Below are 25,248 nucleotides of genomic sequence, written 5' to 3' on the forward strand. Positions count from 1 at the left end.
AAACTCCGAACTGGTTCTCTGCATTTAACCCATCCAAGTGCACGTACACAGCAGTGAGTAAGTAACACACACACACACACACACACACACACACGGAGAAGTGTGATTTTAACATATAACTTATTTTGGAAATCACTGCAATAATCTTTAATGCTATTGAAAAAAAAAATATATAGAATTTTATATATAGAAATATAAAATTATAGAGAAATTCTTTACAATATAATGGCCCTTCTATACAACCCAAAATATTATGATCTTGAGTTAGTTTTGAGGGAAAAGAAAGACAATATCCTTTTTCTTTCTTTTCAGAATATGTAATATTCAAAAATATTAAAAGTCTGTACTTATTAATGATTATTAACGTATGTTTTATAAATGATGCAATTCTCAAGGTTTTTTTGTTTGTTTTTAGTAATGAAAAGTCTGACACGACTAGGAGATCACTGCTAGATATGTTCAATTATCTATATAATAAATCTAAATTTTGTAAGTAACACCAGATTAAAAGTTTGACCACACCATCTATCCTCTCAAATGTTTCTCACCCTCCAAAAACTGGAGAATCAACAACTTTTCTGATCCAGATCCATATTGCACTATGTTGACATTTCACACAATGTTTTTACATCAAACAAGAGTGGCACTGTTTTATCTACAAAGGACTGTGCTTTAAAACACTTTATTTCTTTAAGAACACACACACACACATAAAATATCTTTCACTTGTAACATCAAATTGTAAAACTTAAAAGTCCACTTTTTTTCCTCTTTAATTTTTTTTTTTTTTTTTTTTTTACTTTTTATTCTTAATTCGTTGATTAGTATTTATTTAGCCGTTTTAATTTGACATTGAGTGGGAGACCTAATGAGGGTTGCCATGTAGAGATCACATGACCAGCGAAATAATACTTGTTTTATTACAGTAACCCCTGACAGCACATATCGGATTGCACCTTTAAACTACCCATTGTACAATTTGTAAAAGGAATTTTCACTAGATGAAACATAACACTGCTGTTAGGTTTATTAAGTCACACACAACTGTTCTACCAGATCCAAAAATACAAACATTTAAACCTGTGTTTGTTTTCTTCTCACACACCTCATGATGTTCACGTATGGCTCAGCTGATTTAGCACAGACTAGCGTGGATCTGAGGACATGTGTCTTTGTAATGGCAGAGCTTCTTGCACTCAGGGTCAAATCAGCTATGTGGCAGCTCCAAGTGAATTGAAATCATGGCCAGAGAGAATTTTTCATCCACACATTTCAATCCATTGATTCTTCTCATTTCTTTAATCTTCACATTTTCCTCCAGTTTTGCTCAGCTAAATAAAAGGAAAGAAAAAAAGAAAACAAGAAATATGTAAAAAGATTGTAAGCTTGCACTTCTCTTCTGTTCAAAGGTTTGAGGTATTAAGGATTTTTTATGTTTCTAAAAAAAGTATCTTATGCTAAAACAAGGCTGCATTTGTTTAACCAAAAATACAATAAAATATTGAGAATACAATTATAAACAACTGTTTTCTATTGTAATTCTTAATGTAAATTACTCCAACTGAATGCAACCATGCTTAATAAAAGTAGTAAATTCTTTAAAAATGTAGTTTCAGTTTCTTTGGGACACTGTTGTACAATGGCAATGGCTTTAAACAGTGTTTATAGTCTAGTATTTCACTGATATTATTACATTAAGATTGCATTCAAAATAGAGGCCCCAAAATATTTAACACTCTAGTCATACCAACTTCTTTTGTCATTATAACAGAATATCAAATCAAGCAGCATCTGCGATTAAACGATGCAAGGCATGTTTGGAAAAACTGAAAACCAATCCTCCCATGTTGATTTGCAGTGTATGTATGACATCAGTTCACATGAAGTTCACGAAGGTGTCCTACAGCAGAGTAACCACAGGTGGACTTCATCATATGAACTATGCCAAAACATGTTATTTTCTTATGTAAAAATCATACATTTTAAACTTCAGTCAAATGCTTGTATTGTTTTCTTTAAAATAATGACCTTAGAGTGCAAATACTTCTTGTGGGGCACTAAATACATGTATATTTTATACACAAACTGCTTACATGCTGTTTGTTGGACAGAAAAGGTGGTAATGTATGGACGAGATCCCCATGCAAAAGAGAAAAAAAGACAGACATTATAAAAAAACAAGTCCCTGAAAATTCCAGAATGTGCACTTATTACATGTGAAATGACATTTACAGCAAATCTTTTCAATTTAGCTTACCTTAACAACATCTACCCAGTCCCAACCTCTTGGCAGTTCACCCTTATTATCTGTTCATCGCAAAGAGCAGTTTCACATCAGTGTGCATTCAAACAACAAAGCCCGACTTTTATTCTTTTCTTTTTTGCCAATGATACTAACCTGTTCTTCCAATCAGTTTCCTCTTCTGTGCTTTGGTTAGTTGCTCTTTCTTCTCCTTCTTCTTACTGGCAGTGGTGGAATTATTCATGACATCGCTGTTGGATATCAGGGTCTGAGAAACAACAGAGTCGTTACATTATTTACAGGATGGGTGACAAGGTCATTCCAAACAATCTGAATGCCGAAAAGTGGTTTCCAGAGCTACACGAGACCTTCACCAGTTAAAAATATGCTGCTGTATTCTTTGAGGTGAAGTGACTGTATAAAGATTAGGGCCGGGACTCGATTAAAAAAATTAATCTGATTAATTAGAGGCTTTGTAATTAATTAATCGAAATTAATCGCATTTTAATCGCATATAAATATTTGACCTAATAACAGTATTTTTTTTTCACATGGATGTATAGTATACCATTGAACAATGACTGAATACATAAGCTTAAGCAACAAAATATTGTTTATTTTTGTTCAACCAAGTCTAGCAGACCAGTGCAATTTTTGTCATTAAGTGTAGTAATAGCATATTTAGAAACAATTTAGAAATAGTACATTTCAGAAATTCAGGAAGCTTATAGGTGCTGGAACCTTCTGTAAAGTGTTTTTTAAGTAATACACAATACTGTCAATTACATTCAGAACATTGGAAACACTGACTATTAGAAAATCTCTCTGTTGCTTCAGAGGCCATAACATACTAAGTCCAACTCTCAATAACCTTGGCCAAAACAATAAAGAGTTCAACATAAACTGTTGCACCAACAAAATAATACATAGTTCAACATAAAGTGTAAAGTCCACGCTAGCTGCTACATGTTTTGAGTTGAGGTGATACTTGAGGTTCGATCATGTGCTGCGGTGATATGCGAACGCTAGTTGGTGCTCCAGTATAATCGGTCGGCCAAAACTCATCCAGTGAGAAACGTTCCGCGGTGCAAAAATACGTTATTAAAAATGCGGGAATTTTTTTTTGTGTAATTAATTAATCTTAGTTAACGCGTTATTTTTTGTGTAATTAATTAATCTCAATTAACGCGTTAAAGTCCCGGCCCTAATAAAGATATAAACTCAAATAAATCAGAAAGCAGTAGTCCAGAGATTGCACAATATATTCAGACAGCCCAACACTTCAAGAATACAGACCACAGCAGATGTCACAGGCTGGTGGTTTTCCATGAGTGTTTCCTGGTTCTCTTTAGCCCACTCAAAGAGCGTGTACATCATGGCAGTACCCAGGTTGGTCTCTACCTGTTCACTCAATTTCGAGAGAATGTACTGCTTTGTCTCCAGGGATCTAAAAATAGATGCTTGATTTTTTTAATCCTGTTAAACCTAATGACATAAAGTATTCTATAAATCTAATACAGCTGACACAACTATTCAAAAGTTTGGGGTCAGTGCGTTTTTCAATTTCGACCCAGTAAATTTACATATGGCCACGCCCATTCTTATGGGGGAAATACGGTGGATTTCGATTGTGTATATTAAAAATATAACATTCCTACTGCTAAAAATCTAGGTCAAGGACATCTAAGAAATTAGGTTAGAACATTTCAGCCAAGAAAGCCACAATTAAAAGCCAACACAATTATTCAGAGAACAACTTACATTCTGTTGTTGAAAAAAGAATCTAATGAAATGTGCGGGGCAGTTTCAGGATAGTTCTCTGCCCAGGACACTTCTAGCAGGAAGGATCTGGAGTCATCAAGATCTCCTATCTACAAATTAACAATAGAAAAGACACCATTCTGACACAAACCGTGACATTACCAAAAACGTTTGGAGATGACACAACATACGGTTTCTTCTGAATACTACAATATATGAATATGTGATGTAAATAATCACAGTACCTGTCCTGTAAGTCAAAGTGAGCAGTATTTGGTGTTTTTAATACATTTGTCACACCACTCAAGTATTTGAGCAGAGAATCAGTTCTTACCCTGAACTGAAAAGAGACAGGGCTGAGCTCTTTAAAGCAGTCATCTCCTTCATAGATAGAGCGCAGAGCTTCCAACTCCATCTGCACAGAAACACTTCAGTTTATCATAACACTACCATGGTGTATATTATACAGTATTATACAGTAATTGCATTACTGTACCATGATACAACAACTGGAATTTTTGAATAGTATTAAATGTTACATTTCAAAACAAAACGTGGGTATAAACACGAAGTTCATTAAGCACAGTATGTGATTAGATTAGAATACACCGTGACAGCCTTCATAAAACCTCAGCACTGTATTTAAACAGGCATCTTTAGCCCATGTGTGTTAGCATTAGCTGTATCTCTCTCACCTCCTGGTCTTCATTGGCTGTCATGTTTTTCACCAATCCAACACTTTAAACCAGTCATAAACAGCGCTGTTGTACCAGCGGACTGTAACCAAATTAGCGTTTAAACACTAAATAATATCAACATGCTTTAAGAATTCCCAAGTCTAACTCTGCTGTGCTTTTGTGATCTAACAGTAAGCAGTCACTTACTGCCACCTGCAGGACTGGAGTACAGCAATCGACCGGCAACTGCAATGACCCTTAATATACACCAGATGGAGGCAAATCAATATTGCCTTGGCTGTAACGGCGTATGATTGTAAAGAAAGGGGGGAAAATATAGACTATAAATTCTAAGATAATATGCATCTTCTCTTTAAAACCTTTCACTGGCCAGTTAAAAAACATTTCTTTAATAAGCCTTTAACTTTAGTTTACTTACTGGTTTACACATAGCCTAGTCTATTAAGTTTTGAGTCCAGATGCTTGTTTTGTGTTTTTCTGGTCTTTTTGTATGTTGTTTCAAAACCCTCTTAAATAGTAATTTTTTGCAGTAGCAGTTGCGCAACCAAATTAGAAAAGTGTGTGTGTGTGTGAGAGAGAGAGAGAGAGAGAGAGAGAGAGAGTTAACCTATAATAGTTTAAAGAAAACATTTATATTTTGTCATAATTTACTCACTCTCATGCTGTTCTGTCCAGAACTGTATGTTTTTTTTTCTTCTTCGGTAGAACATTAAAGAAAATTTTAGTTTTGTCCATACAATGGAAGTGAACTATAACCAAAACTTTTTGATTATAAACATTCTTAAAAATATTTATATTTTTTGTGATCTGCAGAAGACAGAATATCATACAGGTTTGGAACAACATGAAGGTATATGTGTGTGTGTGTGTGTGTGTGTGTGTGTGTATGTGTGTGTGTGTGTGTGTGTGTGTGTGTGAACTATCCCTTTTACAACAGGTATTATCATGATAACTTAAAATTTAAGTATCTACTAAGTATATACTCAGATCATGATTTATTCAAACTTTCACATTATGCATTATTTGTAGCTCATCATTTCCCATTTACATTCTAATTAATGTGGCTTCACTGCTTACATAATCTAATCAGAAAAAAAATAAATAATAATTTTACACTTTTACTTAATAGGTCACATTTACATAGTAATCACGAATCAACACAACTCATTTAGACTTTTTGTGCAAGGGCCTTCACAACAACATGAATGTTGATTATTTGCACTCATTTACAGTTTACAGGTCAACAATATATCCTCAATGAGTCATGATTAAAGTCCTCTCTGAACATTAAGCAAACCCACCTGCTCTTTAAGACTGAGCTGAGGTGCACTACAGAGTCGGGGGCAGACGATTATAACCTAGCTCACATCTGACAGCCCGATAGCCAAATTACCTGTTGGGAAGATTTACTGTTCTAATTTCATATCTATTTCACCAGACCTCTACAAACTCTTCTTAAATAAGCCATCCAAAATGAGTTTATGAAACACATAACTCAGGGTCAGAAATAAATCATACATCATCTGTCTGCAAATGCAATATTTATCATAGCCTCATGGGCTAAGGTATCTTGTGTACAATGCATGACCCCAGAAGATATATTATTGCTCAAAGTTTTCAGGGAGTTCATTGAACCAGCATAATATAATATAATATAATATAATATAATATAATATAATATAATATAATATAATATAATATAATATAATATAATATAATATAATATAATATAATATAATATAATATAATATAATATATGTGTGTACTGTGTATATTTATTATGTATTTTTATTATGTAAACACATGCACTTATATATTTAAGAAAAATTTTGTGTTTATATATTCAATATATTTATATATAATATTAAATATAAAAATATAAATATATAAATGTATATACATGCAAATATTTTCAAAATATATACTGTATGTGTGTTTATTTCTAGATAAATAATAAATAAACACAGCACACATACATATATTACATTTAAAAAAAAAAAAAAAAACTTTTATTTTTGATGCGATTTATCGCGATTAATCGTTTGACTGCACTAAATATAATATAATATAATATAATATAATATTGTCTTGATTTCCAGTTTCTAAACATACTTAAATCAAGATTTTATTACGTGAGAAGCAAATTTTCACAAAAAGTTTTATCAAAATTAAGTGACTTTAAAGTTTATGCTTTTACAGCTTTATGCTTAAAATGTCTTCAAATGGGGTAAGAAAATTAAACTTGTTTTCCTTTTAAATTGAATGTATTTTTTCTTAACTCACTGGCAGATTTTTTCTTGTCTTAAGCATAAAGTCATTTAACATTGATAATGTTTTAGAAGAATACATTAGCCTGTGAATTAAGTATTAAGTAATTTTGCTTGCATCTCAATTAAATGTATAGTATTATGATCAAAAGAGTCTTTGTGATGTGGGGAAGCAAGAAGCCATTTAATGGCACACCTCTCTCCACAAACACATTTGCTTTTGAGCACTCTAAACACTTGATTCAGTTCTGTGGCTTGTTTTGTACTCCCAAAGCTTACATGGCAGAGCATGGAGCCAAAAGTATATATTACACTATTGTATGTTTCTTTAGGCAAAGAACTGCAGGATGCTGGCCAAAGCTTTAACTCCCACAGTCTGAATTACAAGACTGGTTGGCTCTACACCGTCTCTTTTATGGTGAGGATGTACAAAGTTGCAGGAGGCCTATTATATGTATGCTGTAAGCCATTTGTATGCTTTATTTTGAAGGTATTGCTAAGTTTAAAATCTGAATAGCAGATATAACATTTCCTGATGACTGAGCAATGGTAAAGTCACAGAAACAATTGTTTCATTGTGGGGCTTTTTCTTCCCAGGCCCACAGCCATCCTGCCAGCATAAAAAAAAAAAAAAACATTGTATGAATCATTCACAGAATTCAAGAAGAGTCTCATATATGGAGGCCGATTTCCTCCTCAATTCTGCCATAAAAAAAATAAATAAATAAATAAATAAATGTCATGTGGGTGAATCATAATTAAGAAATAAAAAGTCAAAACTGATATACTAAGTCATAATTCTGACATAAAAGTCAACATTATGAAACGTTATAATTATGAAATAAAAAACATTGAATTGTATCTCATAAATTTGACTTTTTATCTCAAATATGACATATTATGCCAGAATTCTGATTTTTAACTTGTAATTATTTTTAAATAAATTTGCGATTTTTAATGTCACAATTTAGACTTTTTATCTTATTATTGTGACCTACTATCTCGTAATTTATGTCTTAATTATAATTTACCCCCCCCCCCCCCAAAAAAAAAAAAAAAAAAAAAAAAATTAGGCTATGTGGTGGTAATGGACTTCCATACATCAGTCATAAAAACCAACCGTCTAAAGCCTGACACGCTGAGGGACCATTTCAGACCAGCAAACCAGCTTAGCCTGTATTTTTCTCAGCAGGGGTCAGCTGCTGAATTCAGTGATCAATGAGTCGGGAGCGGGCTTTCACGTGCCCAAACCAATAGTATCAATTCTGACCCTCCCTCCTTTCTTGGTTGTGTTCTGTGTCTGCTCGCTCTTCGTAGGACAGTTTAACGAACATGCGGCTCACGCAAATCGAGAGGGCAGAGCTTAGCTGACTCAATTCCATCTATTTCTTCTTGTTTCCTCTCACGCTGGCGAGTGAATACAGCGCGAGGCGAGGCGAGACGAAGAACGGTACCGAGCGCCACAGGGATGTATACCAAACACAGACAGAAAAACGGACACATTTCATCCAGACGATATGTGCTTGTAATGCTATCGTTTTTTCTCTTTAACGGTTTACTGGAAACTGTAAGCGGAAATCATCGGAAGGAAGGTAAGACAGCGCCTTCTTACACAGAACCTACTTGGAAAGTTTGTTCTCTTTTATCAACCAGTTGCGCGCATCCGTGAAGAAGTTTTCTTGCGTGGAAAACGTATTTAAAGAACTCCGAAAAGAGGCTGGGTTAGTAAACAAATGTTAGGTTAGTGTGTAAACAAATGCTTCTGAGCAGTAATTTATCAGTGATTTAGCTATCTTCCATATAAGGATGGCGATATGCCCACGTTGACTAATGCAGACCACTTTATTCTCAGTTGATTGTTTACATGAATGCTGCTGATACAAGCTTCAGGACATGGTTGCAGCTTTATATTGATCTCGATGGAAATTGCAAGAGTTGGAGGAAAATCTGACAAATAAGCTCGTTTAGCATATTCTATCAAACAGTTGAAGCTGAACGACTGAGGCATTTAAGAGTAGGTCTAAGGATTGTTTTATTTTAAAGCACAGGAACGAATGATTTTTAATGACTTAAATTCCTTTGATGGTTCTGGAACATGCATCCGAAGTAAAATATTCTGCTAGTAACTTAGCCTTTTTATGCTCTACTATGCAGCACTGTATCCAGTAGGCTACTAATACTAAGTCCACATCTTGTAGTAAGAAGATTCACGCATGAATTAATCGTTTTGGTGAATCAAAAACAATCAATCGCGAATAGTGTAATCAGGTTCCCAAATAAGCGACTCTTGTGAGCCAGTTCTTCAAATCGTACAGCGCAACCGGTCGCCTACTAGTCAGAATGACAAATTAATGACTTACATTAGTCGGTTATTTTCTACTAAATCAGAAACAAACATCGCGAATCAAAAGGGATTTTTAGTTAACCAAAAACATCGTGAACGACAAAAACTGCGTGATTGACTTCTATCAGCGGATTCTTCTAGTGAATCCAAAACACTTGAATGATTTGGAGTGATTACTTATTTAATCTAGAAACTGTTATGGTGATATGTTGTAGCAACTACAACATAATACAGTAGTGATACTAGATCACAGTATAGGCTACAGAGGTTGTTCACAGAACGACTAGATAAACTTTTTTCAAGACATTTTTTTACAACGTTCTTTGATTGTAGAACTTTAATTTAATATATCTTATCTTATATCTTAAATAATTATAAAGTATGTGTAAACAAACTCTTAAGAGAATATTTCAGATTAATTTTTTATAGCCTAGGCCTATGTCTTTTTTACCCAAGTATTCCTTGTTCAGAATTAATTGTCACTGTAAATTAACCAGGTAAATAACCCGGATTGTTTAGAAGACTGCAACCAAACCACTAAAGGGCAAATAACAAATCAATCTGATCTTTTGACATTAGTCAATCTTTCACTTGTGAAAACAATTATGTGATGTCAGCCTTAATGACGGGACTCCATTAAAACTATTATCGAATTATTATTGATGCTGCAAATCCATTTCTGTCAATACTATATAAACGACAACATTATCAGGTTAACCTACTTTATCCAGCATTCAGGAAGTTCCCAATATCAGCACACCAGACGCTCTCTGAGCAAGAAATGAAAGAGTAAGTTTTCTCCATCAGTATATTCTACTCTGTCATTTAAACACTATTTGTATTAAAGAAACTCAAACAGGCTGTTGGTCTCATGATATCAGGTTCAGTCATGTTCCAACAGAAACGACACGAGCTCTCTGCGTGTTCTGCGTGTTTGGAGAAGTTGCAACATCTCTCTGAGATTTGACCGGGGACTCTGGGATCTACGCTGAGCTTCAGTCTTCATAATTGCTTGACAGACCTTTAATGCATTTATAAAAAGGCTAGTGATATTATCTACGGTAGGCAAGAGCTATTAGCAAGAGCAAATATCCTCCTGAGCTGAGAAGTTGATGTAAAATATACTTATGGTTTGTTTATACTACATGTGGATTTTAATCAAATCACAAAGCTACCCTATTGTTATTTCTACTTTAACTGAAAGTCTTGTGACATTATATATATATATATATATATATATATATATATATATATATATATATATATATATATATATATATATATATATATATATATATATAGGTTTGCATTTCCTAAAGGAAATATTGTTGATTGTAATCAGTGCAGGTTTTGTGCTTCATTTGCATATGTAATGAGGAAAAGACCAATATCGATTTCAAATGCAAATAAATCCAAGAAATTAAATCCTAATTTAGAAAGCAAATATTAAAATGACTTCACTTCCTATACAGTTTTCAATAGCAAAAACATTCTAAGTACTGATTCTTATACTGGGAATAATGGGACAAAGGACAAATGGGGACAAATGGCTCCAAAAGTTTATTTTTTTTGTGTCAGGTGATATAGAATATAACACAAAAGCTTTGTAAAAAAAAAACAAAACTTGAAAGTTACATATTTTTGTGCAATGACTGACCACTCATCTGGACAATTGATTTCTTATGTAATAGTGTCTATTGTATCTCTGCAGTCTTTCTTTCTCTCTCTCTTACACTTTTTCATTTCACACAATGCAAGTTGTTAATTGATGCCATCTTTCATCTCAAAACAAATATCGACCATAGTAAAGCTGGCCTTGGAGGACTTGAGGATTACTTTTATGCTAAGCATAAAACTTTATTCATCTATTTGGGTGCAATATCCGGCTTATTCAAAAATATTTTTTTTCTTACCTGTGATTCATATACTCATGCTGTGTCAAATATTTATTATAAATTGACGAGTTTAGTTCTCACATAAATGAATTAACTCACTTTCAATTACAAAAAAAAATAAAAAAATAATAATAATAATTCATCAGAGTCAGTGTCACATTGTCAACTCATAACAGGTCGAATACTCAAAACTACACTGAAGAAGAAGAAAAAAAATACTCAAATTGCTAGTAATTTTCACAAATAATAAAAAAGGGCAAGTAACGAGGAATTACATTTTTTTTTTTTTATAGACAAAAGACTTTCTTGTGTAACATATTCCAATACAGTGAAGTTTGAAATGGGTCTGTACTTTAAGCTGCTCATGCTGAATTAATTGCTGAAAATTGTTGAGAAAAAAAGAATATGAACATCGGCAGTATTGTAATTCAATAGTAAGTCTGTAAATAGTCCTGTTCAACTGGGGACCAGCCTGCGTGTTGTATGAAATTGGAAAAAATTATTCTCCTCAAGGAAGGCCCGGGTTCATGCATTGTAGAATTTTTTGAAATATGCACATAATAGCACAGGAGGTATAAATAAGGCAGTCTTTATGCAGTGGTCTTCTCACAGCACTTTGTGCTCGCCACAGCTGCATGGGTTAGTTATATCACCATTATTCATTTATACGCCTTATGTTTATGCGATGAGAATAAAGATGGATGACTTTGGGTTTCATCAGTATGTCTAAAAAGCCTCTTGTTCCTGGAATGTTCCATTAGTCCCTGGACTTCAGTTTTTCTATCAAGATAATGACTTTCATAAATTGGCTCACACAATAGATAATGGTTGTTTTTCCTTGTGAAAGCGACTTTTGTGGCATGGAATCTTATTATAATGCTATCTCTTCTCAAGCCGTTGTCCCGCTGTATGTTTTTATAAATCCCCTGTTTTATTTTATTTTTTAAATACAGCATAGATTTCAAATTCTGTGTATTTTTAGGTTTTAATGCATCAAGCCCTTGAAAAAAAAAAAGAAGTGTGCTTAATAGTATTGAATATGTACTTGTAGTGTACTCAAAATAATTGCATTTAATATAAATTTAAACTATAATACATTTTCATTTAATTGTAAATAGTATGCAATGTTACATAAGTGTCTTTTTAAAAGTGCTAAATTGCACTTCTTTTACAAGAGTGCACACGTTGTTAGCATTTCAAATAGGACTTGTGCTTTGTGTGTCCATTGTGCATCAACTATAGAGTGGCATAAACTTCTTTGATGAAGACTTAATGTAAATCAGTGTATCTCAGAACAGTTTGAAGTGCGAAGGTACTTTAGTGCACTCCTACACAAGTAACGCTTGTGGCATTTGGATAAAAAATTATTGAAGGCTGTATGAGTCAGACTGCATTATAACTTGACATTCTTAGTTGCTATGAGCGAGAGAGAATGAGTGTGTGTTTGTGTGTGTGTGTATGTGTGTGTGAGAGAGAGAGAGAGATAAAAGAGAGACGAAAAGAAAAAGGTAATCAGAGAGTGAATCAGGGAGACAAAAAGCTGTAGACAGAGATGGGGAACATAGCAGTGCTGTTAGTTGTAAGGTAAGGGAGGAGTTTGCCTGTTGTTTAGAGCTGTCACTGAAGACGCCCAGTCCCTGCAGCACTTTGTGATTGCATTTGGTTTAAAACAGCATCCTGGAAACAGTGATAGAAACAGTTCCATTCAAACCGCTCTTAACTCTCTTTCTTTCTGTCTCCTCTCACATGCGTATGCACCAGGCACAATTCAGAGAAGATATCCCCCACACAGAAGCAACATTCAATCCTGTGACGGCTTATCTCACACACAATCGTAGTCCGTCATCTACACCATACAGCATCTTTAAGAGTGTTTTGGACTTTCGAATTTGCAGATTCTTCTTGTAAATCAGATATTGAGTTTTTTTTTCTGTCTCTCAGCAATAGTCTATAGATTGATCAATCAAACAGACGATGTGTGGAATTCCATACAGTCAGACAGCTGTTGTGATAGACTGACATATTGGTCTGGCCAATTAATCGCAAGCATAACGTTTTATTTACTAAAATCTTGATATTGTGTGTTGATGCCTGTCATGAAAAACAAACAGTTGCTGGTCCACAGTGACTTCCATAGTATTTTTTGATACCATCAAATTCATTGTGGACCAACAACTGTTTGTTTACCCACATTCTTCAAAATATCTTCTAATATTAATACAGGTTTGGGACAATGCGACAGTGAGTAAATAATGACAGAAGTGAAATTTTAGGGTGATATATCACTTGACAGCAATGACAGTAGACCTTTAAGACCTGCACACATCTAATATACAGACACGTATAAATTTTTCTCTCAACTGTTAACTTTCAATTTAGACATAACCGACTTGAGTCTACATGTAAACCTTGTGTGTTTTGACAGTATTAGCGCAAAAGATAATTTAGTTCTATAATCTAGCACTTTTTGACAGGCTTTAGCGCGTGCTTTGGGTGTACAGTATGTGGCACTCAGAAAAAGCACAGGTCAGACCAGCGTGCGAATGAAACATTTAAAAACACAAGCAGATAATGAGAGAGTAACTCTACCGCTGAGTTAACACTGCTGTGAATGCAAGTAGCATTGTTCAGTGTATGACGAAGGCACCAGAACTGCAGCTGATAGTATGTGCGCTGTAGCACGATACTACAATATTTCTTCAAAAGCAGATCGTGGAGACATTTTTATCGTCCAAAAATCCTCATAATGCACAGTAGGGGTCTACTGTGCAGGAACAAGGAGCATGGAGCGTACAGATAATATCACCATGAACAGTCTTTGTTAACTCACAAGGAAGGAATGCACACATAGCATGGTGAATGACATTTAGACAGCACGCAGGACTCTCAGAAAAAACACAGGGATTAAATGGGGAACCAAAAGAGTAAATTAACCTACAAGCACCTGGAATCAATTTCACAATCAGACATGAGGGCGGAAGCACATGGTGGAGGTAAACAAACACACAGTCCATGGGCATACCATTACTCCCCCTCCCCAAAGGCACGTCGCAACACACAACTTCTAATGGGGAGTGGGGGTGGGCAATTTGGAAGCCCCTCAGGACAGGCTTACATGGGACAGCAGGCCTCCTGAGCGGTACCTGTTCTGGGACCCATTGCGGTGCAGGTAGTCTAGGAAGCCACGGCAGAACAGGCACACAGGGGGCCATGGCGGAGTAATGAACTCAGGGGGCCATGGTGGAGCAGACAATCGAGGAAGCCATGGTAAAGCAGACAGTTGAGGAGACCTTTACGAATAGATCCATGTAACCCCTAAAAAATACCTTAGGGAGAATATCAGCTTCTGAGGCCATCCGTGGGCAGGATCTGGGAAAACTGGCCCTCACTGGGCTGGACGTGGGGAATGGAGCTCTCTTAGAGCTGAAAGTGGGAACTGGATCCCTTTCTGCAGCAGATTCAAAGGCTGGAGCTGACACTGGAACAGATTCATGGGCTCGAGCCAACAGTCACTCCCTCCTTTGATTCCTCCGTGATGTCAGCTGAGGGCTTGAAAGTGAACCGACCAGCGGGCTTGACAATGGAACCACCGGAGCGGCCTGACTTCAGCGCAGGAACGGCCGGCAGGCTTGAGAATGCCATGGCCGGCGGGCTTTACAATGGAGTGGCAGGTGGATTTATTGGTGGGATGGTTCTGGATTGGGGCCGGACACTGACTACAGACACCAGATGATCCTTTCCCTCCAGCTCAGTCCTGTGGTGTCTGGGAAGTCAATAGGGCAGAAGTAATTTGCCCCAATCCATCGTACTCAATGGAGGGGAAATCCCTACTGGCTAGGGCGGAGAAATGAGTGGCTACATCCATAGCATGGGGAGAAAAAAAAAAAAAAGAAAAAAAAAATGGAAAACAAAATATGGAGAAGGTGCGCTGCTTACTTTTTGTAGGTGCTGTCTTCTGCCATGGTTCGCTACTATGCAGAAACAAGGAGCACGGAGACGACGGAGAATATCACCATGAACAGTCTTTGTTAACTCAAAAGGGAGGAACGCACCCATAGCACAGGGAATGACATTTATACAGCACGCAGGACTCAGGAAAACACAGGTCTTAAATGGGAAACCAAACCAGGAAATTAACAAGAAAAACACTTGGGAGCAGGGTCTAACCAGCACAACTGGTACCACCCGTGATGTAAGTAGACACTTGTGTCAACTTATTTCGCAAGTATGGTAAACAGCGATAAATGTACGGATGCTGCTGGCACTTGTAGCAAATGTATCACTGCCAGTTGTCATTGGAGAATCTTAGTCCTCCTTTCCGTTCTTTCAATCGCTTTACGTATACGTTGACATTCCATGTCCATTATTGTGAAACCCACAAGACACAACAAAAACACAGCTCTGATGACAGTGTCCTCCATCCTCCTGTTGTTTACATTATTTTTCTTTGTTAACGTTTTTGAAGGCTGCACGCAAATTACATCGCTGTCGACTGGCTTACGTCACGTTCTAGTACACACAGTCGGTGCGAATGCAACCCTTTAAATGTTACTGGTAAATAGTTTGCGCCAAATTGTCCCAGTACGTTAGTACTGTACCGGCAGCCATATCACCCTGGAGCCCAAGACCGGTTGCCCACTGAAGCTAAGCAGGGCTGAGCCTGGTACCTGGATGGGAGACCTCCTGAGAAAACTAGGTTGCTGCTGGAAGAGGTGTTAGTGAGGCCAGCAGGGGGTGCTCACCCTGTGGTCTGTGTGGGTCCTAGAGCCCCAGTGTAGTGATGGGGACACTATACTGTCAACAAGCACCGTTCTTCGGATGAGACGTTAAACCGAGGTCCTGAATCTCTGTGGTCATTAAAAATCCCAGGATGTCTTTCGAAAAGAGTAGAGGTGTGACCTCGGCATCCTGGCTGAATTCGCCCATTGGTCTCTGACCATCATGGCCTCCTTACAATCCCCATATCTGCTGATTGGCTTCATCACTCCGTCTCCTCTCCATCAGTAAGCTGGTGTGTGGTGGGCGTTCTGGCCCAATATGGCTGCCGTCGCATCATCCAGGTGGATGCTGCACACTGGTGGTGGATGATGAGATACCCCCTGACTATGTAAGCACTTTGAGTGTCTAGAAAAGTGCTATATAAATGTAAAGTATTATTATTATTATTATTATTATTACATTTAGTTCTGGAACTAAAGCGGTGCAAAAGGTCCTATAGTCTCATACCAGATTTAACAGTTTTACACTGTCCTTATGCTTAATTTCTTAAATGTCTGTATTGTAGGATGCAGTCACTAAGGGTTAACACAGTGGTTCTCAATTCCTGTCCCTGTGCCCCCCAGCTCTGCATATATTGCATATCTTTCTTTGTTAACACACATGACCTGACACCTGATAATCAGCTCATTAGAAGTGAGCTCCATGCATGAATTGTGTTGACATGATTCCTAGACAGTGTTCATTGGTCCCTACTCCCTAAGCAGGGGAAATCTGTTGAAGTTTACCTCACTATGGAATAGGGCTGCACGATGTGTCATTTAAGCATCGATATCGCAATGTACGAATCCACGATAGTCATAATCGCAGGATGTGCGATGTAGGCTGTTGTAGTTGATCTGTTATTCATTAACTGGACGGCCCTTGACGAATGTGATTCGTGGATTGATTGCACAGCTTAACCATCATAGAGTGAAAGTTTATCATTTGCATGTGTTTTTAAGTCCTGTCAGTTTATAAGGAACTCTCGCAGACTATCTTAACTTGCAAAATAAATTTTTAATAGCACAACATTTCAGTCCCAGTGTGGCCAAAACGTTGTGCTATTAAAAATTTATTTTGCAAGTTAAGATAGTCTGCGAGAGTTCCTTATAAACTTCCTTATATGTTGACACGACCTACCAGGTCTTTTTTTCCTACGCACCTATTACTTACAGGTGTGCAATGGAGTTCATTCACTAAATCCTGTCAGTTTAACAGGGCAGAGAGAGAGAGAGCACGCGAGAGTGAGCGAGAGAGAGAGAGCGTGTGAATGAGCGCACAAGAGAGAAAGAGAGAGCGTAAGAAAGCGCGTAAGAGAGACGAGAGAGAGAGAGAGAGAGAGAGAGAGAGAGAGAGAGAGAGGAGCGAGTGAACAAACAACAAGAGCGCTGTCTTGTTCTCTCTCCCTCGCGCATATTAATCAATTGATGGTGTCGATGTTTAAATAATTTAAAATGAGAATATAAGTGTGCTCACCCCATTTTTGTTTGTAAGAAAAAATTAGATTAGATTTCATATCGCAATATATATCGCAGAAAAATAAAATATCGCAATGTCATTGTTTCCCAATATCGTGCAGCCCTACTACGGAACATTTATTCACGGATTATTATTTACCGGGACCTCTGTAAATAACTGCAATTTAAATTCATGTCTCACACACTTCAATGCACTTTGGATGGAACATATATGTTTGCTTTGAACTGGTGTCAGGGTGGCATATCCTGTGATTTCCACTTCGCAGGGCAGTTATGTTCGAATAGAACAAACGTCTGAAGCCATAAGAGAAACATACAAAATGCAGAGCAGGGGGGCAAGAGGACTGGAATTGAGACCCGCTGGGTTACATGATCTTCCCTTGTGCAAATCCTTGCCAATAAACAGTGTTGAAAATGTATTGCAATTAAAGTTGAAGCATATTTTCTAATAATCTAATTTCTGAAGTCTGAACGAACAGATAACCACATCCCAAACACAGATCATAAGTTGTGCTAATGTTTCTTTGTCAAATATTTGTTCAAATCTTTTGATTTTAAATCTTTGTTTTTAAGCAAATATGCACAATACATTGCCATTGCATTGTAATATTTTATTTCATTTCAGCGTTTTTGTGTTTCATTAAACTGTATTAAGTAGACAGTATATCAGTGTTGTACCAGCCATTTGGCCACTGTCTTGAAGAACCCATATCAGTCGCAAAATTTAAATACCCTTTTCATCTCTTTCTCCTTCTATCTATCTCAGTAGTGATAGGATCTCATAATCATCTTGTCTGTTTTTCTCGCTATTTGTATTCTGTCCTCACTGGGTGATCAATATGTAATCCTAACAGCAATGTTGCGCTATGGATCTTATGTGTTCTCTTACATCTTTGCATGATATCTGGATACACTCAGTTAGGCCTCTTTAGAATACAGTATGGGCGTAAACTGCTTTTGTAATGTCTAGTGCAATATTCTATTTGTGACATTTTAAAGCTGATATCAAGTCACATCTGTCAGTTACACTCAACCTATTACATCGATTTTACACACATTCTTCTGTGGAGGTGTTAAAATATGAGGAAATATTTTTATTATTACTTCTTAATCCTTTTTAAGGTGTACATAAATTAAGCAAAATATGTCCTGGTTGTTTACCTGGTTATTTTATATTGATGATCCATTTAGAACAAGGAATACTTGGGTAAAAAGGACATACAGGCCTATAGGCTATAAAAAAATATTCTGAAATATTCTCTTAAGAGTTTGTTTACACAGACTTTATAATTATTTATTATAAGATATAAGATAAGATATATTAATTAAAATTCTACAATCAAAGAAAGTTAATTTTTGAAGTAATTATTAATATAAAATGCTACATTTCATTTCATTTTTTCTTTGTATTAATGAGACTCCAAGGCAAAGTAAGAGTGACTGGATAGTATGGAGAGGAAAAATATTAATCCTCTTCTCTTTCAGACTTTTCTCATGAGGTTTGTTGCTAAAATGCCTGTTAAGAGAGGAAGTGAAAAAGTAAGGCTCTTTGGGACCCCCATGGCAGTTGAGACTTGACGGGCAGATAATTGTCAACCAGAGGAAGGTCAATTTCGCTGTGTTTCAAGAGCAACTGCCCTCAAGCCGGCTCTGGCCTTCTTAGATCATTCTTTGAGAACAATGTCTTAGGCTGGCTTGAAGCTAATGCCTTCTCAAAACCTATTAGTTTTGGAAAATGATTTTCTCTAGAGGGCCATAGTCTGTGTTGATGGATTCTCTGGATTTATGTTGTGCAGGCAACAGGCTGATTATTTTACGTCTCCAGAACTAAAGTCTGGCCTTTGATGATGTTTATTGTGGAAAAGAGCTGCGATTACAACCAGAATAGACTTTGTGATACATTGCGTTATGATTGACAAGCCGCAGTGATTTAAATTGGGCTGATTTTAGACGAGTCAGATATTTTAGCATTAGAAGAGATGAGACCATTACTTTTTGGAAATAGAAAAGCAAATTGGAAAAAGGATGGTCCTGTGAGGAGCATGCAGACACACTACCCTCCCGATCAATTCTATTGTTTCCTTTTACCGTGTGTCATATTTTATAAACTCCAGCAGTAAATGGATATGGCGAGGTCAGTAATGATCTTATTTTTCCACATTTGTGTGCATGACAGCTCTGTGAGAGACCCCAAATGTCTGGGATCATGCTGAGAGGGGATGCTTATTTGTTTCTTTTTGCAAAGAAAAGTGCTATCATTGAGGAAAAGAGAGGTAAGAAAAATGCCACACCTCTCTATACCCCTGCCTTCTTGTTTTTCTCTTTTTACAGGGAGAATGAATAGCCAGTTTTGCTGTGCTGATAATCAACTTGTAATAGCTTGTAATTTTAGTGTCTAAATCTGGATCCCTCAATAGGTTTAAATCAAGTGCATGAAAGCTGAGATGTACAAAATGATTTATGAGGATGATTATTCCTCTTAATCTTGAGTGACTGAGGGAGATTAATAGTCTGACCTACTGCCCACTTTCAGCTGCCTCTCTAGAGTTTATTAACTTAATACCAGGCCTAGATTGCATGACTATATTGTACTCTCATGAGTAACACATCCATGTCTAACTTTCATAAGGTTTCAGGCATGATAAAAACACAAACATGGTTAGTAGTCTGGGGTGCCTGCAGAATTTAATCTCAGGGTACACAATGAAACCCCACCATGCCCCTATTTCAGTAAGTCTCAGATCATTAGACTTTTGAGTGTGATATAACAAGTCAGGAAAAATTCCATATGATGTAACTACTCTAAACTTTATTCAAATGAATTACTTTAATACAGGTGCTAAAATATCAATTAAAAATCCATTAACATTCAAATGTTTGGGAACAGTGATAATTTTATATATCTTAAATGTATTTGTTTCCAACTAAATCCTAATTTGTTCCTGCTAAGTATTTAGCATACATTATAAACCCTCAGAAGTCATTCTAGTATGCTGATCATTAATATCAAAATGAAAACAGTTCTATCATGGCAACTCTCTGAAGATTTTAGCATGGTAATGGATATTACAATGTTAATGTATTTGGTCTTGGTGGAATAGATCTGTTACACTGTTGAATTGCTGCTGCTGTTGGTTATTGCTGTTGGAGATTATTGCTGCTGCTGCAAAGCAAGTATAAGAACTTGCTACTGCCAATACATGTTGTTAAGCCAATCTGCCAAAACGACAAGTTCTGGAAAATGCCACTTTATGATGTAATAGTGTGGCTAAAACCACCTCTGCAGAGGAAGTTCAATGCCTACTTCGACACTAGTGCCTTTAAGCCCCGCCCACTGATTTGCGAATGTGGTGTAAATAACGATAGAGGCAAATGCAGATCTACACAGAAACCAAATGATAAAGATGGCTCCGAAGATAACAAGCTGTGCAGTGTCAAATTGGAAAAATTAGGAAAGAGTTGATTTACTCTGATTTACTCTGGTCCTTTTTTCACTTAATTTTACCACATATTAATTTATAAACAAAGCACAATTCGATGCAGGATTTTCAGATAGATTGAAACTAAAAGAGTATGTTGTGCCAAATATATTAGATCTGACAGCTACGTCGCACCACAGGAGTGTGAGTAACTGTTTTTATTACATGGTCACTAATTGCTTTGTCTGTTATTGCAGGTCATCTGATATGTACTGAGAATTTATGCTTTTTTAACCACAGCAGAAATCACAGCAGCATCCATCTGTGAAGGCCGTAAGCTGTCAATCATGCTCTGCTAGCCAACAAACTGTTAGCAAATCATACCAGTGGACATTTACTTCCGAGTCTGCAATCTGCCATGCCTATTCAAACAAAGTGTTCCGATGAGGAAAAAATAACCTATTACTTCTATATTATGATGTTTTTTGATGTAAAAATCTTGATAACATTATAAGTGGACCTCAAAGAACAGTACACAATATAGAGTTTCTACATCTAGAGTTTCATGACAGCATTGGTGCTTCTTAATATATATATATATATATATATATATATATATATATATATATTTTTTTTTTTTTTCTCTCATTTTATTTTAATTGGATGTTTAACATTATAAATGTCAGTTTAAGCAATTTAATGCAAATCTTGACCTCAAACCTTTGAATGGTAGTGTAAATCTAAAAACATTTTGAAAGTAATAATCACAAGTAGGCTCACTTGTATGTATGGAAATGTAAGGAAAATGTTTTTCTGTGTACTTTTTTCTTGATGGTTATTCCAAATGAAATTTTAGAGTCATTAAAATTACACTTTTGTTGAAAGCAAGATAATATCAAGATGAAAGCAAAGAGAACATGAACATGAACTAAGAATCACATGTGTTTTAAATTAGCTAGATTTTGAAAAGAAATTTTCTTTTTTTCAATCATGGACATTCATAGTATATCACTGTGTGTGTGTGTGTGTGTGTGTGTGTGTGTGTGTGTGTGTGTGTGTGTGTCAGTGACCCTAAAAGAAGCTTAAATGTCAGTAAACATTATTTTTTTCCCTCTCATCATTTCAGTGTATCTCTTTGTTTCAGTGCAAGACAGAGGACAGAGAGTAGCGGCACACTGGATCTCTCACAGAACAGCAAAGCAAGAGGCTGAAACAGCATTTAAGGTAAGACTATAGGTAACTATAGGTAATAATAGGTAATAACAAAAAAAATAATAGGTAATAGTAATAAAAAAAATCACTACATAAATATTTTGTATATGACATTAAATATTCATCAGTTTTATTCATGCAAACTGTCAGGATACTCCACACTAGGCAGACATTTAGTTAGATTATGTACTAAAGACACATTGTAAACTGTGGTATGCTGTGGAATAATTTTGTTTGTGGATTTCGGCATTGTGGCAAAAGTTTTTTGTGCTTTGTAATCTTCAACATAGTGATTTTTTCTTTATGAAGATGGTCAAGCCAATGTCATACAGGCCAGTCCATTGGGTACTTAGATAGATGTAGTCAATGCCTCTTGCAGCTGGCGGTGGCTGCATCAGTGCCAGAAAGGAGCTCCTGATATGCACCCTAGGGTTCTGGTTCTTGTTATCTGAGTTATGAAAGCTTGTAGAGAAACTCTGTTGGTGTGTATTTTAGACTCTTCCATTATGAGGAAGGCCTGTAATCCAGACAGACCCTTGTGTTTGGTCGCTGCAGGTGTTCTAACATTCAGAGTTTCTAACAAGCAACTAAACAGCTTTTCCTTCATGTTTTCTTGGAGGAGCTTGATGATTCTGCCTGCCTTCTGAAGGATTTAAAAGAGGCTTCTCTTTTGTTTGAGTCAATGACAACAATGTGGGGTTTCAGTCGATTGTTCTGAACTTGACTCCTTCTGTGTCAAGTTGTCACATGATGACCATTCATTGGTGACAGTTCTGGAGTGTAGCCTGGAGTAACCTTCTACTCATTCTTACTATTCTCTTCAACATTTGGATGTTTTTTTAAAAAAAACATATGGTTATAATGTAGCTTATTTATCAGCCACCCAGCCACCATTATCTCCATTTGTCTATATTAGCCACTGACAATCTTATGTAAATATTACATAACACACACACACACACACACACACACACACACACACACACACACACACACATATATATATATATATATATATATATATATATATATATATATATATATATATATAAAATCCATAAAGTTCAATAGCTTGACCTGACCATTCCCATTGGCTGCTTTAAAGTCACAGCCCTCTCTACTAAAGTTTTCCACACTGAATTTCATGTGCTGTAATACATGGCTACACATGAGTGAGAGCGCATACATCCTCGTTCACTCCTCTGGAACATCCACTAAGACTGATTTCTCTGTTATATTGACATCTGTGCTCCGTCTCAAACTCGATGCCCTTCGGATGCATCTGACCTTCTTAGCTTGTTGTGAAATCCTGAGACAGCCCGGAAATGTCAAGCTAAATGCCCCACAACAATTAATTTATATTTACTATATTAAAACCACATTTAAAAATCCAGTATTTGGAAACCGCATAAATTTGAATGAAGCATGTGCTCAGTTTGAATAAATGTGATTTTGACTCTGAGTGTCTGAAGCCAAACAGATTCTGTCAGCTGTTGTTTTGCCACTGATGCTGACTGTTGATTTGGTGTCAACTTCTTAACATTTTTCATGGAAATGATAAGATTAGTCATTTAACTGGAACATGAATTGCTTTATATGGCACAACAAAACAAACAGATATTCGTTGGCGATTTCCTGCTACAGTGACTGTTGCCAATGCACCAAGAACAGAGCTCGGCTTTATGCAGATGAGGACCAAAGTGACAACTACTAGTGTGAGCAAGGAGAATCTAGAAACCAACAGCTCGTAGGCTCTGTGATCTCAAGCCATTTATTAGCTGTAAGTGTGAACTCAGCTTTGTCCTTTCATCCTCAACCCCTGAGGTTTCTCATAGGCTCTCATGTTCCCCTAATAGCTGTCTTCAAATTTTGACAAATATTGTGCACTCACTCACAGGCCATGATAATCTGGACCTTTGATTGAACTTCTGGCTTTTCTGGCGATGATGTAATGAGTCACTGTGCTTCTTGGGGTTTGGCTGAATTCATGTTAAGCAGATGTAATTTTATGTGCTGAAACAAAGACACACATTTGGAGCTTGGCTAAATTCATTCTAGGCAGATGTTATTTTATGCACTGAAACAAAGACACACACACACACACACACTCGTTTTGGAGATTGTCTGAATGCATATTAGGCAGATGTAATTTTTTGTGCACTGAAACAAAGACACACACACAGACACTTTTCCCTAAGGAAGGGGGCAGTGGAACAGAAAAAATGTTAGCTACTTATGGCGCAGTTGCGTTCGATCTTTCACAGGCTGTGCTGATTTAAATCTAACGGTTCTGTTGTGTTTGTGTCGCGAGTTCAGTGACGCATGTAACAAAGTTTCTTACCAGCTAATCACTGATCAGCAGTGTGTACACGTCACATCTTGGTAATGGTACGGTGGAACTTCAACCGAGGAGGTACTGAAAAAAGTACCAGGTACCAGGTACTGTACCCAGTGGAAAACCCCCCAAAAGTGAACCATACCGAACCATACCGTGCTGTACCATGTAGTGGAAAAGTGCCATTATGGCAAAAGAAAATCACTCTGGCTTTTTGTGTCACCAAGCATTGAGCATATGGTTTAGATTTTCCATTTTGTTTTCCAAATTCCCCCATACTGATATGTGTATATTAGGGCTGTCAAAATGGCTGAAAAGCTAAATTCGAATTTTGCAATTAATCTAATTATATTCACATTTTAAAATGCATAATTTCAGTTATGCTGAAAAAAAGCTTTTGGCTTCTTTTCTGAGGCTACAAGAGGGCGCATTGAGCAAAATGTTACTAATGCATGTTTACTCCAAAGCACTGGAATAAATGACTGTGGAAAAAAGTGGGGGAAAACCCAACATAAAGTCTCAAGATATGTTTTTAAAAAGTCACGTTAATTTTACATGGCTTTCTAAAAATGCGTCTCTGTTGTGCGAGACGCGAGTGCAATGGTAATAGATTTAGAGGCCAGACTCCTGCCCTTTTGTGGACGTACCATTTTATTTGTCTTAACATAGATAAAATAGACATTTTTGAACACAAAAACTAATTTAAACATAATAAACACATACTAAAAACCAATAATACAAATAACTGTGATTTTCCTTCCATTCGTCAGTCTTTAAACACATACAACAATAGTTCCTCTTCGGGAACTCGAGCTGCGTCGTAGCGCTTTTGGGGAACG

At 36.4% G+C, this 25,248-nt stretch overlaps 2 protein-coding genes across 3 annotated transcripts in view; one reads left to right on the forward strand and one right to left on the reverse strand.

Annotated features, from left to right (window-relative positions):
• Window positions 1–760: 760 nt before the first annotated feature.
• LOC113051595 (RWD domain-containing protein 4) lies at window positions 761–10,206 on the reverse strand. 2 transcript variants are annotated; one of them, XM_026215488.1, is made up of 8 exons: window positions 10,035–10,206; window positions 4,338–4,418; window positions 4,004–4,113; window positions 3,539–3,689; window positions 2,399–2,510; window positions 2,258–2,307; window positions 2,094–2,096; window positions 761–1,331 (listed from the first exon to the last, which is right to left on the reverse strand). In XM_026215488.1, exons 1-8 carry the CDS (start codon window positions 10,044–10,046, stop codon window positions 1,299–1,301), a joined length of 552 nt encoding a protein of 183 aa, XP_026071273.1. In that variant the 5' UTR covers window positions 10,047–10,206; the 3' UTR covers window positions 761–1,298. The 2 variants fall into 2 exon arrangements, with proteins under 2 accessions (XP_026071273.1, XP_026071272.1); XM_026215487.1 differs by lacking the exon at window positions 10,035–10,206 and adding an exon at window positions 4,699–4,871.
• Window positions 8,199–25,248, forward strand: part of LOC113051594 (disintegrin and metalloproteinase domain-containing protein 33-like) — a 94,166-nt gene continuing 77,116 nt past the window's right edge. Inside the window, exons 1-2 of the mRNA XM_026215486.1 lie at window positions 8,199–8,560; window positions 22,007–22,086. Coding sequence (XP_026071271.1) covers window positions 8,437–8,560; window positions 22,007–22,086 — 204 coding nt within the window. The 5' untranslated portion in view covers window positions 8,199–8,436. The remainder of the gene's footprint in view (window positions 8,561–22,006; window positions 22,087–25,248) is intronic.

Source organism: Carassius auratus, chromosome 32, assembly GCF_003368295.1.
Source record: "Carassius auratus strain Wakin chromosome 32, ASM336829v1, whole genome shotgun sequence".
Classification (NCBI taxonomy): domain Eukaryota; kingdom Metazoa; phylum Chordata; class Actinopteri; order Cypriniformes; family Cyprinidae; genus Carassius; species Carassius auratus.